The sequence below is a fragment of the Prionailurus viverrinus genome, chromosome A3 (assembly GCF_022837055.1).
Source record: "Prionailurus viverrinus isolate Anna chromosome A3, UM_Priviv_1.0, whole genome shotgun sequence".
NCBI classification, from domain to species: Eukaryota; Metazoa; Chordata; class Mammalia; order Carnivora; family Felidae; genus Prionailurus; species Prionailurus viverrinus.
Window position 1 is genome coordinate 103,272,391 of NC_062563.1, and position 18,346 is coordinate 103,290,736.

The 18,346-nt window shown below is 42.6% G+C and overlaps 1 protein-coding gene across 2 annotated transcripts; it reads right to left on the bottom strand.

The window, feature by feature from the left end:
• Window positions 1-345: 345 nt before the first annotated feature.
• SLC20A1 (solute carrier family 20 member 1) lies at window positions 346-17,426 on the bottom strand. 2 transcript variants are annotated; one of them, XM_047853622.1, is made up of 11 exons: window positions 17,298-17,426; window positions 16,159-16,772; window positions 15,872-16,012; window positions 15,600-15,685; window positions 10,627-10,723; window positions 7,818-7,937; window positions 5,773-6,042; window positions 5,093-5,651; window positions 3,439-3,624; window positions 2,124-2,208; window positions 346-1,125 (listed from the first exon to the last, which is right to left on the bottom strand). In XM_047853622.1, the coding sequence occupies exons 2-11, from the start codon at window positions 16,502-16,504 to the stop codon at window positions 970-972; spliced, it is 2,046 nt and encodes a 681-aa protein (XP_047709578.1). In that variant the 5' UTR covers window positions 16,505-16,772; window positions 17,298-17,426; the 3' UTR covers window positions 346-969. The 2 variants fall into 2 exon arrangements, with proteins under 2 accessions (XP_047709578.1, XP_047709577.1); XM_047853621.1 differs by having other exon boundaries at window positions 17,230-17,363.
• Window positions 17,427-18,346: the final 920 nt, after the last annotated feature.

The following is an 18,346-nucleotide window of genomic DNA, read 5'->3' on the forward strand; positions in this document are numbered from 1 at the left end:
ATTCTGGGATTCCAAGAAACTTAACAGGGAGGAGTGGGGAAGTTTAAGTTGGTCGGTAGTTCTCATTTAAGATATCCACACTCTGCTAAGAATGGCATAGGGCTAACTGATTTGGAGCCCAGATGCTTCAAATATGAACAAAAACCATGAGAACAAAATTTTCTAAAAACTGTAGGCTTTTTTATTCAGTTAAGAGGTAGACAGATGAACATGGAAGGCTGTCCCATTTTACTTGCCCAAAGTTCATATTCCACTTCATTCATCCATCCCACACTGCCAGAAATCTTAAATAACCACAACTGCCAGAAGGCTTTTTCTTCCTACTTCTTTTTAGCAATAATAGTCAATGAATTGCTTGCAAAGAAGTTACTACTAACTTAAATCTTCACCGTGTCCAAAGGACCTCGTCCCTATAAGAAGTTCCCACATATGCCAATGGAACCTGCCACTACCGGACAGGAGGGCAGAGTACAAACGGCTCTATTTCTCTAAGAGACTACAAGGGAAGCTTCAGTTATGTTTCTGTTGTTAAGTCCCTGTGCATATTAGGGCAGAAGCTGGTGAAACCACCAAAGCAGAGCACACTGTGTCAAATGGCTCTGAATGGGTTAAAAAAAAAAAAAAAAAAAAAATCACAAGTTATCTTCAGAGACAACATTAAAACATAATGGAATTGAAGCCTGATACAAAAAGTAGAGAATTATGTACAGGAATTCACAGCCCAGAAGGAAAAGGGACCTTAATAGGAACCAGTGGAAACCTGGCTATTTTACATAGCTAATTTTGAGACAAGTCATATTTAGCACAAAAGCAATTATAGCACAAGTAACACTTCCCTCCCACAGCTCCCAAACTTTAAAAAGACTCTTGTCGGTCTTCTGTAACACTGTGATCATTCTTCAAAGGAGCAGGAATGTGTAAGGTGGCCCCAAACATTGACAGGAATTTTAATCTCAAACAGCTTCACGCTCAGAGGATGACATATTTGAAGACTGCCATAATAGCAGCACTGATAACGCCAGAAATGGGGACTGTAACAAACCAGGCCATAAAAATGTTGCGGAAGAGTCGCCAATCAACAGCCTTTTTGGATCGGAGCCAGCCAACAGATACAACAGAACCCACCTAGCAGAGAAAGGGATCAAGGAAACTGATTAGTAAAGGCCAATGGCATTTTGGTAACAGACACATGACCTTATTTATGTAGATAAGGAGCCCCAGACTGCTGGATGAGACTGATTCCATCAAAGATGGTTTGTATTAAGAAGATTACTAATAAGATAAAAACAATATAAAAATCCAATCAAGTCTGTGCTAATTGGGGTAAAATAGGAGAACACTTCCTTTTTCTCTTCTGAGCTACTGGAATTTAATCAACTACTTTAATGAACTACTTTAATAATATTGAACCACTTGGGGTGCCTGGGTGGCTCAGCTGGTTAAGCATCCGACTCAATCTCAGCCTCGGGTCATGATCCTGCAGTTCGTGAGTTGCAGCGCAGAGCCTGCTTGGGATTCTGTCCCCACCCCCCCAAATAAATAAACATAAAAAAATATATTGAACTACTTTAATAAGAAGTTATTTTAAGTTTTAGGTTTTCCAAATATCATTTCAGAGGGAGACAGATATTAGACCTCATAGCCAGTGACCTGGAGATATCCTGGATAAAAAAGGATAACTGACAGACTCCATCTTTTTAAGATCAACCAACTTAAATTGCCTTAAGGAAGCCAGTTTCTTCCTCTTCCCACAGTTAATGCATGGCCATCACGCAAAGTCTGAATTCAACAAGTTTCTTCATACTTCGATTCGGAGAGTCTCTGAATATATTCTTTCCATAAATAAACTGCCCTTCAATGTCCAATAAGCCTCAAAGACTTGCTAACCAATACAAAAAGGGCTTTTGCATCATTTGGTGAAAGCCTACATCATTTGCTTAAATAAGCATACTAGACCCAAAAATTGTAAAATGTAATAAGCCTTTACATTCTTACAGTCTCGTCCTAAACTTGTGAACTCTTCAAGACTCCAACTGTATAAAACTTTCTAAACCACAGTTTCACACTTAAAAACTCTCTCCATATTATTAGAGCCATTCAACAGACACAATATGTTTACTTACTTTACAATGCGTTGTACTGATGGGAAGACCAATATTTGATGCAATTACCACAGTGAGGGCAGATGCCAGTTCAATACTGAAGCCACTGTAAACATAGAAAGATTAGTTGTCAAGAATAGAAATTGATGGGGTGCCTGGGTGGCTCAGTCGGTTGGGCGGCCGACTTCGGCTCAGGTCACGATCTCGCAGTCTGTGAGTTCGAGCCCCGCGTCGGGCTCTGTGCTGACAGCTCAGAGTCTGGAGCCTGTTTTGGATTCTGTGTCTCCCTCTCTCTCTGCCCCTCCCCCGTTCATGCTGTGTCTCTCTCTGTCTCAAAAATAAATAAAAACGTTAAAAAAAAAAAAATTAAAAAAAAAAAAGAATAGAAATTGATATTTTAATAAGCTAACATTATCTCAAAGTTAACACAATCTTACTGTGCTCTGATACTCGGTGACAAAACCTTCACTAACAATCTTTAATTCGCTATAGCTCCTGAAATATACTTTAAATCAAGCTCTCGGGGCACCTGGGTGGCTCAGTTGGTTGAGTGTCTGACATCGGCTCAGGTTGTGATCTCACAGTTTGTGACTTCAAGCCCCACATCAGGCGTGCTGTGCCAGCACAGAGCCCACTTTGGATCTTTTGTTCCCCCTCTCTCTGTTCCTCCCCCGTTCACACTCTCACACTCAAATAAAACACTAAAAAAAATTAATAAATCAGGTTTAGGCGCCTGGGTGGCTCAGTTGATTAAGCATCCAACTTCGGCTCCGCTCATGATCTCACAGTCCGTGATTTCGAACCCCGCATCGGGCTCTGTGCTGACAGTTCAGAGCCTGGAGCCTGCTTCAGATTCTGTGTCTCCCTCTCTCTGACCCTCCCCTGTTCATGCTCTTTCTGTGTCTCAAAAATAAATAAACATTAAAAAAAAAATTTAAATAAATATATCAGGTTCTCTTCCCTCTTCTCTAATGTTTTGAGGTTTTAAGGTTTTCTGGAAGCTCATTATTAAAGTTTGCACTTTTATTTTGAAGAATTTAATAATCAGTCTCAGCTCCCAAGTAAAGACAAAGCATACATAGCTATTCACTCCACACACACCTTTCTCAGAAAAGCTGTACTGTTAAGAAACCACTGGAAATGAATATTTGACCAAAATTATGTTTAAGGGCCAGACAGTATGTAAAACCTAAAAGTTCACACAATGAGAGTAACATCAGGAACTTATATAAGCTTGGGTTACTTTAGATGAAGAGTTGTGTGGTAACACTACACAGTACTATGAACCTTAAGAAAATGAGCATTAATCTTTCTAAGACCTGCTTTGCAAACTTACCTAGAAGGTGTGATCGGTGTCAGATCTTTCCCCATGGTCTGGATAACTCTCCTTCCCCAAACCCACAGACCAATACAAATACCAACTCCACCATAGAGCAGAAGCCATATCGGTGTTGCCACTTTTGAAGAAACATCTCCTGTGTCATAAACCAGATATAAAGCAACCAGAGGACCGATGGCATTGCTGAAAGAAAAAAAGAGGATGAAGATGATTTTTCAGGCAGAACTAGAATTTCGCAAGATCCAGTTTGCTAAATGACCTACTAGATTATTCAAAGCAAAGCTGGCAAGCTCATCCAAAAGAAATAAATGAAACCCCAACATACACAGCAGAAGAAAATAAAAGCTGCTCTCAGAAGAATCCCATGCATTTGGTGGCCTATCTTCCAATAGGTAGCCTAAAAAAAACGCAGGTTCCAATGGCCAGTTTACAAACCACAAGACTAAGGCTAACAACTAAGTTATCACAACAGTGATTAAGTTTTTCATCTTACACTCAGAGAGTTTACTATCAAAGAACTGGATCCTATCTCAATAGACAAGACCATTCTTTGTAATCTCTCTAAAGAAAAAAATTGTACTGCCTGTTTAATAAGTCAATAACTCCTCTGACCTCATCCTTTCTTTTTAATTTTTTTTTTCCAACGTTTTTATTTATTTTTGGGACAGAGAGAGACAGAGCACGAACGGGGGAGGGGCAGAGAGAGAGGGAGACACAGAATCGGAAACAGACTCCAGGCTCTGAGCCATCAGCCCAGAGCCTGACGCGGGGCTCGAACTCACGGACCGCGAGATCGTGACCTGGCTGAAGTCGGACGCTTAACCGACTGCGCCACCCAGGCGCCCCAGACCTCATCCTTTCTAGACTATTTAGTGTCCCACGGGGTGGTATGAGCAGCACAACCACAAGCAGAGCCTTATAAAAGGGATAACGTGATATAAAAATAGAAAGTGTGGTGGGGGGCACTTGGGTGGCTCAGTAGGTTAAGTGTTCAACTCTTTTTTAATTAAAAATTTTTAAACGTTTTTATTTTTGAAAGACAGAGCTCAAACAGGGAGGGGCAGAGAGGGAGACCCAGAATCCGAAGCAGGCTCCAGGCTCTGAGCCGTGAGCACAGAGCCCAATGTGGGGCTGAAACTCACAAACTGTGAGATCATGACCTGAGCCAAAGTCAGATGCTTAACCAACTCAGCCACCTAGGCACCCTTAAGTGTCTGACTCTTGCTTTGGCTCAGGTCATGATCTTATGGTTCCTCAGTTCGAGTCCCATGTCAGGCTCTGTACACTGGCCAGGAGAAGCCTGCTTGGGATTCTCCCTCTTCCGGGCCCTCCCCTGCTTGTACTCGCTTCCAAAATAAATAAATAGGGGTGCCTGGGTGGCTCAGTCGGTTGAGCGTCCGACTTCAGCTCAGGTCATGATCTCATGGTTTGTGGGTTCGAGCCCTGCGTCGGGCTCTGTGCTGACAGCTCGGAGCCTGGAACCTGCTTCTGATTCTGTGTCTCCCTCTCTCTCTGCCCCTCCCCTGCTCATGCTCGGTCTCTCAAAAATAAATAAATGTAAAAAAAATTTTTTTTAAATAAACTTAAAAAAAAAAAAGAAGAAAAAAAAAAAGAAAAGAAAGTGTGAGGCTGAGATTCCAAGTCAACTGACCTGACATCATTTCCACCATGGGCAAATGACCCAAAGCAGGCTGTCAGGATCTGCAGGAACTGGAAGAGGAGAGATACCTCCGGTTTATCCTGGTCATACCATTCTTCTAGAGAGCTGCTACTTCCTTTTCTGTCACCCAGACCCATCTCTGCCTTGACACTCATGTCCATCTCAGATGCCGAGTGAATATCAGACACAGCATTGCAGTAACTGGTGTAACTATCCATTCGAATTCGCTTCTTGCTCTCCGCGTTAGGCCATGTCAGCTTCTCCATTTCTTCACCTTTCTGTTCACCTTCTTTGGCACGGAATGAATCCAGAGGCATGCCACAAATTGCCATGGTGTAGGAAGTATAGCTATTATTGCGCCTCAAGGGTTTGTCGCCAGAGTCTCCCATGCAGTCTCCCACCTTGGCGAGATGTAATTTATGCAGCAGCTCTTTGTATAAGCCAGAATCTTTATGCACGGTATGATACTGATAGTGGCCACTGGAGTTCATCTGGTTACTGACGGCTTGATTGAACTGAACAAGGTTCCCATTAGGCAACTGAACTGCTCCTGGCCAAGACCAAAACAGTCACATTAAATACAAAGACCCATCAGGTCCAAACAGTGAGCCCCCTCACCAGTACAGGAAACAAAGTAAAACTCTTATTTTCCCCACTAAGAAACCACTCACCATTCATGGCGCTGTCTATGCTGGTTTCCTCTTTCAGGTCCACACTGGGAAGCCTCTCTCGCTCTGGAGCTTCCTCCAAGTCTCCAAGTTTGAATGAGACTGTTCTCTCCTCCACCACAGCCCGGAGGGGCACAGTGGCAGATCCTACCTCAGAAACGGGACTCCTGGTTTCAATATCACTGACAGACAACTTTGTTTCTTCATGGTCTTCTTTCAAGCTATTCTTTTTTTCCATTAAGGGGCTTTCAGAAGGACTAGACTTTATTTCTCCTAGAAAAAACGGGGGATTTTTGTTTGGTTTTGACCAAACTAACTTGTTCCCCATCTCCCCTTTCCCCCCACCTCAAAAAAATCCATCTCAAAAATATATATTTCAGTGAAAATTCTGGATAATATTCCTGTCTACTTCATTTGCCATATCTCCTATCTTTCCTTTGCAAAGATATAGCAATGCTTCAGGGGTCACACGCTTTTTCAGTAAAGGGCCAGACCATAAAATATTTTTTTTTTAGGCTTTGTGGGCTCTGTTGTGTATTCCTGTCCTTCACAAGACAAAGATTGTTGTTTTACAAGGGTAAAAACCATTCTTAGTTCCCTGATGACCCATTCTGAGGTGAAAGATACATCAAAGCATGAGGCTGACAGACTGAAAGTTTAGACTGCATCTAGTTTATGTTCTTTTTAAAAAAGGAATGCCCCCAAATTTCAGTCAGGAGTTCAAGTAAAGCAACAGAGCTCAATGCAGGCAACTGAAGATGACAACTTGAATTCCCACCTCCTGAAACAGAGATGTGCCTTATGGTTCTACCTTATGGTTCTAAATGCCATGACTACACAGGAATATTTATTTTCTGCCCATCCTACCGATGCCCAGTATATTTACATGTTCATTCAGGCATCACAACTAGGCTACAGACTAGAACCTAAAACATTATCAAGCCTTGTATCATCTTCTCCCAGACTGGGGGGGAAAACGAGGTCAGAAAGTGGTGCAAGCCTCGTTCCCACTGTGCGCTCAGCACAACCAGACTAGCAAAGACCAGAGCCTCTCAGAGGCGTCTCAGTGCAGCTGCATGACACAGCACTCTTCCTAAGGCCTCTGCAGTCTGTGCATCCGTCCGCTTCCAAACAACAAACTTGAAATCACTAACCAAGCATTTGCAGATAGAAAGGGCTGAGAAGATTACTTTAAAAGCTCTCAGCCAGTAAGGAAATGAATACAAGGTTTAAATAAGACTGATGCTAACCAAAATTTATTGTATTTAATTATACTTTACTACAGTGTGATAGTAATGATCTAAATGATTCCTTCACATTAACACTGGAAAATGTCTACCTCTAGAATCTGTGCTATAATTCTGAGAATTAACCAAATCTAAAGTCAGATATAAATATGTGACTTAGCTTTACAGGCCCAAATCTGAAATTACACACAGAAGTAGTTCAGATAAATGTTTCTTGAAAATATTTTGTATCTACTCCTTATTTTATATTAAGATATCCTCACACTTCCCAATTAATGTAAGCTACATCTCTATATATTTCTGTCACCAGCAACTGATGTACGGTAAAAAAAAAAAATTACATTAAAGGCCCAGTTTGCCCCTAGCATATGTCAAAAATCTCTTATAACTAGGTCTCAGGTCATTTCAAGTCAATAAAAACAGTTTGGGCAGGGGCACCTGAGTGGCTAAGCCAATTAAGCATCCAACTTCCACTCAAGTCATGATCTCGCAGTTTGGAGTTCAAGCCGTGCATCAAGCCCAGTGTCAGACTGCTTGGGATTCTCTCTCCCTGCTTCCCTTTGCCCACTTGCCCGCGCTCTCTCTCTCAAAATAAAAAAAATTAAAAAACCTAGTCTCTCTCTCTCAAAAAAAAATTAATAAATAAAAATTTAAAAACCTAGTTTAGAACAATAAACCCATATTCTGAAAGCTCATTTAAATGTGTGACTTCGCCAATCTACCCAAATAGTGAGTTTTTGTACACAAGAAGTTAATAGACACATTGCCAGTTAAAACGATCTGCTACAATTTGTTACTTACGTTCAATTTTTCTCTTCATCCTGGGACATACAAAGAACCAGACGATAAGGGCACAGAAAACTGCACATCCCACCGAGATGAGGATGGTGCCCCACAGAGGAAGTTTGTCAAAGCCCAGCACTAGGAGATAAAATGGTGCATCTTGAAAACCCCAGGGCGACAGCCCCCTGCAACAACGTGTAAACCCTCCTCGGGGGGACTCTGGGGTTCCCCCCAAGCCAGCCCATCACCCTTTACAACTGCTGCCAGCCTTAGGTCCACAAGGTTTATTGTACTGACTATACAAATTCAGGAGAAAAATCCAATGGTCATCTGAAACCCACACCTCCACCTCTGGCCCACTCTCCACACCTGCTGGATTCAAGTCCCCGAAGTTCCTTCAAAAACTAGCTTTTTTTCCCTTTCTTTGTTTAGAAGATAAGGATTACTATACTCTGAGGATCTGCAACTAGCTATGAAAAAAAGGAAGCATTCCACTCCCTAACCTCCACATGGTAGCTGCCACACATTATGTTTGCACATACAGATTTTAATGTTAAAAAAAAGGGACCCTAAGAATCACATTTGTCATACTGATAAAATTTTCTGTGGAAGTTAATCGAATCCATTGTACTAACCTCCAGCAAAAACCTTTAACAAGATTATCTCTTAGGATACATTATCAAACTAAGATACAGAAAACCGGAATATTATCAAAAGATAAGGATAGTTCAAAGGACCATCTTTAACAAAAATAGTTTAGTGGTAATTTCATTAACAAGGCATATCTTAGAGACATGCCTACTTTTCACATGGCTTTGGGATCATTAATATCAGTTCTCATGTGCTTACCCCTTAAATGCCAATAGGCTTCAAGCCACTAGCCTATACTAAGGACAGAAACAAAGCACTACAGAATTCTATTTAAGCCTGTAAGATGTTATAATGATCTGTAGTTCATCCACAAATAGCTTGGCTACCTGCAGTTCTTTTGCTTTATTCTGATAGGAATAGATTACTTATAAAATGGAAAATCTAGGGGCGCCTGGGTGGCGCAGTCAGTTAAGCGTCCGACTTCAGCCAGGTCACGATCTCGCGGTCCGTGAGTTCGAGCCCCGCGTTGGGCTCTGGGCTGACGGCTCAGAGCCTGGAGCCTGTTTCCGATTCTGTGTCTCCCTCTCTCTCTGCCCCTCCCCCATTCATGCTCTGTCTCTCTCTGTCCCCCAAAAAATAAATACACGTTGGAAAAAAAAAAAAAATTTAAATGGAAAATCTATTGCCTCCCAATGATTAATATTTAAAAATCAGATGTAACCGTGGTCCCTTCAAAACTAAAGTTCTATAGTGACTACAAATCTTTCCATTTTAATTCCTATCAATTCTGACCATGTAGTCACACAAACTAAAATATACATGAAGCTTAATTAATCTCTATCACAGTTTAAATCTATGTTCCAAGCCAAAAGGGGAAATGAGAAAGGGAAATTTTTCTTGTAAATGATCCACAAAGAACAGAACAAAAATATCCCAAGTTCCTTTTTCAAAAATGATTGCAAGTTTAAGTTTCTAATTTCACTGAACTATGACCTTTGCTGCTACCAGATAAAACATCTGTGCTTAGAGTGTCACAGGAGACTTTAGTTTAGCATGAAGAACTCAATTTAAAACATAATTGGAAATGTAGCATGCAAGCTTTTCTTTGCCTGTACCATTTGGTGAGGAGTCTGGTATCCCCTAAGTAAAATCAATATTCTCATAAAGTTGTCCATTTTCTTCCCTAATTATTCCAAGAATAAAGACAAGGTTAAAAATACTTAGCTAATTCCATTTTTGGCCAGTGACTTACTACTTCAGTGAAGTTTAAGAACCAATTTACAATCCATTAATCAGAAACCAATTTAGTGGGCTCCAATGAGCATTAAAAAAAAAAGCTAAAGAGAAGTATCTGAAAACATGAGGACACAGCACATAGTAAGGGTAAGTAGCTTCTAAATACTATTCTAGTTTTCTTTCCCTCTCGCTCTGTCTCTACGTGCACATATGTCTTGGGCAGCAATGTACAGTGTATTTTTTCCAGTGGGTCACAGTCAAAAGATCAAAAGCCACTCGCCTGACCATCAAGTCAAAAGACCCTAGAGAGCGAACCTGAACAGATAAAAAGCAGGTACTGTCAAGTTACAAGTTAGTAATCTTTTTCAGTTGCTAAATTGAACATGGATCATATTTTTATCCATGCTTTGCCTTAGTCCCAAAATAAAAAGTAATCATCTGAATCTTTATATCCTCACAAATTATTTTTCCTCTTAGCTGCATGAATTTCTTCTTCCAAGTGCACTTAGATCAGGTGTTTAAACATCCCAACTCTTCTCATTCAAGCAGATTCAGGGAAGTAAATTTAGTGCTTAGAAACAAAAGTAGCTCCATTTGGGAGAGAAAAAAGAGAATATCCAGCAAACCAGTCCTAAATGACTGATTATTGAAGACCAAATATAACTAATTACTCTTCAGCAGTTGAGGTCAGTATCAATTCCAGTTATTTTTAGCACAGAAAGGAGAAAGGGAGGGAGAAGATCATATTATCGGTGGATCCTGTGAAGACTATAAAGAGTAAAGGTCTGTAGTGATTTAGAATCTGAGCAGGTCTCTTTGGTTGAAAAACTATCTAGGTTAACTCAGCATACACTAGCCTGCAGCCTTCTGAAATGGGCGCAGGCCAGCCACCTTCTAGGAGATTTCAGCCCTGTAAAGCAAAAAGGGGTAAATTGGGCATTTAATGCAAGTCTTATAAACAACGTTAAATTCACATTTAAATATTTTGATATGTACTTACAAGGTGCTCCAGTATACATGATGGAAAAGAGGTTTATTCCAACTGTGCAGGCATAGAAAACTGGTAAAGCTCTCAAACCATTAGGAACGGGATCTGTCTAAAAAAGATTATCAAGATCAGTATCTTGAAAGGTGTTATAAAACTATGTTAACTAACTTGAAGTTAAATTTAAAAAAAGGGGGGGGGTTAAGTTAACTCATTTCCATAGAACTTTGTAAAAGGGCAGGTTCAGGAATTACATAAGGCCAGTTAATGGTATCCATAGTAGTAGGAAAAGCCCAGTTGGCCTTGCTCCTGAAAGTCTCCTTACCAAGGCTGATCTCATCTTTTACATCTACCTGAATTTAAATTTGTGTTTGTTTTAGGTTTTTTTTTTTTGGGGGGGGGGGTGCTATTTCTAACAAAGTCACCTACACCAGTGACTGGTAACGTCTCAAATAATGTTTCAATACCCAGTGTCCTAAGGTACCCGATTGTCCAGATATAAATCCGAGCATACACCTGAGATGTACTATACATTTGTAAAGGATATCAAGAAATAGACTATGAGATGTCAGGACATTTCTCACCATGCCTGCAAAGATTTCTTAAAATCAAAACATGTAGAATTACCTGCAACAACAATCTTATCTAGACATTAACAAATACACCACTATTAATGACTTACCAAAGAGCTAAGATAAAAATCAATTGTACACTAAGTTACCTCCTCATTCAACAGACTGTACCAAACACCATCCTGGGCACTAAAATATGGGAGTGAATGAGAAAGTTCCTGCCCTCAGAGAACTAACATTTACATTCTAACACAGAATAATGTAAAGTAGCAATAAATGCTATGAAGAAAATAAAGAAGGGTAAGGAAGAGGCAGTGATGGAAGGCAGAACACACTGGGAATTATCAGTGGAACAAAGACACAAACCTGGTAAGTCAACAAGCCATGTACATACATGGGGGGGGGGGGGGGGGAGGTGGGACACAGAATATTGCAGACAGAGATAACAGCAAGTGTAAAAACCCTGAGGCAAAAACTCAGGAATTGCAAAGAGGCCAGTGTGACTGGAAATAAAAAGAGCTCCACTTAGAACAAATGTGTATTAATTCTACAGGAAAACACCCAGGTCAAACACTTAAAGAGTACACAAACTTGAATATATGGGAAGGCTGAACTATGAAGATGTTATCCTAAAGGTTTAATGCTGTCTGGATAGCAATCCAAAAGAAAATCTTGGGAAAGAGAAAGATCCAAAGTGCTTCTAAAGCTTCTAACTAGGATAATCAACAGTTGGGAAAAGGGAGATAGTGGCTGAAGACAAACAGAACAGAAGAGAAAGGAAAGATGCCATTCAAAATCAGTAGAGATGGGCCCTCACTGAAACACACTTTGAATTTTAGCTTCCCATGAGGTGCCTGGGTGGTTCAGCTGGTGAAGCGTCAGGACTTTTGATATGGCTCCGGTCAGGTCGTGATCCCACCGGTGTTGAAATCAAGCCACAAGTTGGGCTCCGTTGGGAGCCTGCTTGGGACTGGTCTCTCACTCTCTCTGTCCCTCTCTCCCACTCTCTCTCTCAAAATAAGTATTTTTTTTTTTTAAAGTTGGTTTTAGGGGCACCTGGGTGGCTCAGTCGGTTAAGGGTCCGACTTCAGCTCAGGTCATGACCTCACAGTTTGTGAGTTCGAGCCCCGCACTGGGCTCTGTGCTGACAGCTCGGAGCCTGAAGGCTACTTCAGATTCTGTGTCTCCCTCTCTCTGTTCCTCCCCCACTCACACTCTGTCTCTCTCAAAAAATTCAAAAACTGGGGCGCCTGGGTGGCGCAGTCGGTTAAGCATCCGACTTCAGCCAGGTCACGATCTCGCGGTCCGTGAGTTCGAGCCCCGCGTCGGGCTTTGGGCTGATGGCTTGGAGCCTGGAGCCTGTTTCCGATTCTGTGTCTCCCTCTCTCTCTGCCTCTCCCCTGTTCATGCTCTGTCTCTCTCTGTCCCAAAAATAAATTAAAAAAAAAAAAAAAAGTTGAAAAAATTCAAAAACTTAAAAAAAAAAAAAAAAAGTTAACTTTAGCTTCCCTATCCATACTTTAAATATATATAAACACATCAATAAATACACAAATAAGTAAGTGCTACATATAGAGAAATAGCCAAAATAAAAATGATAGCCTATACCTAGAACTATTCAGCATCCTGGAATAACTCAACAGTGTGGGACACACTCCAAGGGCAATAAATAAGCTATCAATTCATAAGATCCCCCCAAAATCAAAACCCATTAGGGATCTATAAACATTATGTAGGGACTTCTCTTAACAGATTTTCAAATACAATTTGGTAATATGGTATCAAATCAAACTAATTAGAGTTGAGAAATAATAGGTTTTATTTTATTTTTCTGGGTTTTATTTTTCTGTACAGTCCAATTATGTATTCCCTGAGGTAACCAGTATTTAATTAGTAGCAGGGAAGGTAGTGAATGAATGATACTTGTGGTTTATTATGAAACACAAGCTCATCATCTTTTAAAAAAAGGCAAAGTTCATAAATCTAGGAACTTTTACTCCCTCCAGACTCGTCTCGGTCACTCGCAAGAGATAACCAAGGCTAACAAGTTTATAAGATTTGTATTACTGTTATGACCCATCTAAATACACACTTGGAACTTTATCTGGAAATAATGTAAATATCTCATCATCCAGTCATGTGAGATGGGAAGGGGGGCGGGGGGGGGGGGGGGGGGAGTCTTGGTAACTCCCCATCCCCAACCAGAATAGTTCATTGTTTACATACTGGATGTTCTGATAAGCCTCTAAAGAAAAAGGCTCCTCTGAGTTTGAAAAGATGTCCTAGATTTAATGTGATTCCTAACAAAAGGGAGACTGCTCAAAGACCCATTTTTCTCTGACTAGCATTTAAATAATAGGATAACTTTCCCTTTTCCCCCATTCCTTTATTGCCCCTAGCCTTTAAGGAGAAGTACCTCATCTCCACTCTGGATTTTCCTACTAGACTACCCAACACCCTTGGCACAGACATCAGAAAACAGAAAAATTTTAAAAAGCAATTTTAATGTTAATTTCCAAAACAGAATCTTAAGTTGAAAAGCAGCTTAATGGTCAAATATTCAGACTTTTAACAGCCAGTACCCCCAAAGGTTACCAGCATAAGGATGTTTTGAGATTTAAAATCGAACAGTAACCACAACTATTCACATTCATCACCCAAAAACTCATTAGCAGATTGGACACAAGACTATGATGGGTCACAGGGAGGACAGGGGAGTTTGGAGGTAAAAAAAAAAAAAAGTCCTCAAAGTCAATACTGCTAAACACTATTCCAATCATTCTTGATCATGCTCTTATCCTCATACCTACATAAAGAATATATTGTTACAAAGGGAATATATTTAACTCCAGCTCTCAACTGTGGGTAGAAAAATACCTGCCATGCAGTTCTCAAATGAGAGATACTGAACACCTAAAAATCCCTCTTTGCACCTCAGAGCACCACCATTTCCCCTCCAAGAAAGAAGACAAGTTTTATCTTGAGACATACAAAGCCTCTCCAGAATCAGAACAATCTGCTTCCCAATAAATAATCAACGAAGACCCAGTGTAAAGTTTCATAAAGCAGGAATCCATAATACAGGATCCTATGTATTCTCCTTGTTCTCTGGTATGGAGTAATCTATATTGGTCTAATAAAAATACTGAAAAATCTGATCTGTGACTACCAGTAAGCCTCGAACCTAAGCATCATGTTATCTATCATATGCTACAACAATTCTGGGGATCCGGCAGGTAGCTCATCAAATCTGCTTGCTAAATAAAATGATATCAAACTTCAAGTCCATTAGTAGTAACAATGAACTATTTACTCTCAAATTCTAACCAATCTATAAATATTTCAATTTTCCAAGTATTCAACTGCTATATTCTGGCAGACTCAGGTGATAGGAAAGAACAATTAATGAATCAATTTACCATAGTGTTTCTACAAAGGCCCAAAACCTTCCCTACAAAAGCTTACAACTAGACCGAACAAGTGGGTCTGAATATATTCTTACCCCTTGGGACTAAGCTACCTATCTCTCTTCACTCAGATGTCTACAGTTTAGGAGCATTTTACAAACTTACAATGGGCCGTTAAGAGCCATTCACCTCAGAAAAAGGACAACTTTGTTTCCTCAGAAAAATGCATTTATTCTTACCAAGTAATTCAGTCCAGTGACAACATCCCTTGTCGTCTACATTTATTTTGGAGCCAGCATCAGACTTCTTGATAAAAGAAATGCTATTGGGCCCCTCAAAAGGGATTTTCAATTGGACAGGAAATTAAATGACTGTCTGGAATTTTTTTTTTTTTTTTTTTTTGAGGGCCAAGGGAAAAAACAAAAAACACCTTTACGGGCTCTTTTTACCCCATCTGGGAAATTAGAGTCAAGTCACTGTGAAAGATAGAGTCCCCACCCTGAAGCTTATAACCTGGTTATGCTAATCAGCACGACAAAAGTTAACTGCGTGGAAACCCAAACTACTCAATTTAACTGACTAAAAAAACATTATGTCAAGACACATTACGACTTACGAACCCCAAGCTCATAAGTCAAAATGGTCCAAAAAAAAATAATAATAATAATAAGTCAAAATGGTCCATATACGTTGTTGATTTAGAGAAAACAGTAATCTACAAACACCTGTACAAAATCACCCTGAATAAATTTCCTTATTTTTTCATTCCCAGCTTCTCCTCTATTTCTTGGCACACCATATATTCATTCAATTTTTCCTTCCTGAATGCATTCTGGACTATCAAAAACTTGACTTTTTCAGAGAGCTCAGCAACATACAAGAGGTGTACTGAACACAGACGTATTTTTTAACTTTCCAAGGCCACACTAATCACATCTACAAGAAGGCTAGCAGTCTGAATACCATTGAGTGTGACCCACCAAAAGTCATAAAAGAGGGGAGAGATTACCTTACGGAGGATGAATGCACGAACAAGGAAGAATAAAATTCCAGACATAATACCAGAAAGCAGTGGAGAGATGAACCAAGACATCACTGGAACAGAACACATTAAAAAGAAAAATGTCAACTAATGAAAATCAGGAACCAAAAAAACTTTAAATTTTAGTATTCCATCTTCAAAACTTTCCATCCCTCCATTTTACACCATTTATTTCATATAATGCCATGGTAGCACATGACAAGAATAAAAACTAAAAAGCCATTTAAAATTAAACATACCAATTTTTATCAGTTCAGACCACTTGACACCCTCCTGCCCCTTTGCCACAAGGGAGAAACCGATGGTTGCACCAACAATACAATGGGTTCCAGAAATGGGAAGCTTCAAAAACGAAGCCACTAGTTGCCACACAGCAGAACCTGAAACACAGGCAAGTTTTATTAAATGGCAAAATTCTCAGGAATGCAGTGCCTTCCGAAGAAGAAAACCTGAAAGGGAGAGCCCAAGTATGGAACCACCCGCTTGCTCACCCACCACCAAGGGGGAATACATAAAAAGAACTTACCAAACATAGCACTGACAGAGCCGGCCATCAACAGCTGTTGGGTCGAGTTGTACATCTCCACGTCGATCAAGCCCTTCCTGATTGTTTCGCTCACTTTGGCTCCCAGAAGGACGGAGCCCACGGTTTCAAAAATACTAGCTAGGATGCAGGCTTGCTTGAGGGTCACTACACCTGAGCCCACAGCTGTACCAAACGAATTTGCTACATCATTGGCTCCCACGGAGAATGCCAAGACAAATGCAATAATGAAGCCCAGGATCAGCATCCATAGGTAGTCCATCAATGGACCAGAAGCAGCAGTAGCAGCAATAGTACTGGTAGTCAGCGTTGCCCCGGTAAATGCCATTCTCTAGACTAGTGGTTTTTATTAATTGTAAGGGAATTACTGAGCGGCTTTCAAGATGTGTAAACAGAATATGAGGTATCAAAAATGCTATAATAAATAATATATATTATATAAAATTAAATACTGTAAACTACGGCACAGAAACCGAGCTGGGGAGTTACTGCTATACGCTGCGTATGAGCATCTGTTGTCTGGGGTTTCTTTGGCTCTGGAGGGCTAAAAGCAAGGAGAATTCCATGGCGGAGAAGAGAAAGGACGCAAGTTCATCCTGGGGGGGGGGGGGGGGGGGAGAAGAAAATAACAATAGCAGCGCGCCCTTGGGGGAACCCTTGCGGCGCCCCACGAGGCTGGGGGCTCCGGCCTTGTCCTCTGGCCGCAGCCCACCGGCCCCGAGCAGGGCGCGCGAGGTGGTGGGCACGTGGCGCCGGGGACCTCCTCGTCAGCGCTCGCCCAGCCCGGAATCCCCCACCCCCACCGCCCGCCGCCGGCCCGCGCGCGCCCTCCCCGCGAAAACCGGAAAAGGGCCGTTCCCGCGCGCGCCGCCCGAGGACCGCCAAAAAGGCCCGCGGGCGGGCGGGCGGGATGGGGGAGGGAGGCGGACGGTAAGGAAGCCAGAATCCCAGTCCGCCGCCCACGCCGGCCCACCAGACCGCCTCCCGCTCGACGGCGTCGGCGCCTGGTCCCGCCGGGAAAGAAAGCCTTTCCAAGGTGGCGCCACCACTCACCAGAGGAAACCAAGGGCCGAGCGGAAGACCAGACGCGCAGGCTGCGGCGGCGGCACGGACGCACGCACCTGTGGTCGGTGAGCAGACGGCCTGGGGCGGAGGCTCGGGGATGGATCTACAGGGCTGGCGACCCACCCAATGAAGCACCCGCGGCGCCTCAGCGGCAGAGAAGAGAAAGCACGCAGCGCGCGCCGGCAGCCATCACTCTGGCGGCACACGCCGCCGGCCGCCACTTATAGCCGGCGCCGCGACCCGCGTGACCCGCAGCTCCTCGCCCCGGCTCCAGAGCCCCGCCCCCGGGGTGGTGCAGCCCACGCCTGCCCGGCGTGCCCAATCGGGTGAGCCCTTCGGCGGCGCTCATTGGCCAGACCCGCGCCCGCGGCCACGCCCCCGGCGGGGAGCTTGTCCACGTGGGGAGGGCCGACCCCCTTTCTGCAGCCTCGCCCTAGCGTCCGTGTAGCGTCTCGCCGCTCGGGTTAGTTACTGGTGGAGGCCGTAGGCGACCCTAGCTGTGCCGCCAGAGGTCGTGGAGCCGACTTATAGGGGCGGCGACCAAGGTCATTCCTAGTTTCCCTTTTGCGGGCCCCATTTCATATTGCTGACCGCTTCTCAAGCCTTCTTTTCAGCTTACTTAATAACCTGCCGCGTCCAGTGGCCACACCTGGCCGAGTTCCCTCCCGCCCGTCCAGTGACGCTGCGGGGGAGCTCGAGCCCTCTGGCTCTGGATCCAGTCTTGGCACGTTGTCGCACCTGTGACTTGCCCTTGGCCAGACAGGCACTGGGGGGGGAGGGAGGGGAAGCTCACGTGGTCGCTTTGCTCCCGCAGTCATGCACTTGGGAGAAAACGGAAAGAGTGAAGAGTCACGAGAACCAGGTTGTCTCCCCGATTATAGCGCAGAGCCTCAGGAAGGCTGTGGGTCATTAATTTCCCTGTAGTGGACCTGTGTTTTCTGCGTGGTGGCTGTGGCGCTGGGAGGAAGGACAGTGCTTCAGATTCAAATCCTGACTTCTACTTGCTGCAGTGTGTCACCTTGAGCAAATTCCAGATCTTTCAGACTGCATCGTCACGAATGTAAAACGTTAACAATCAGTACCTACCTTGTGGCAGGATTTAAAT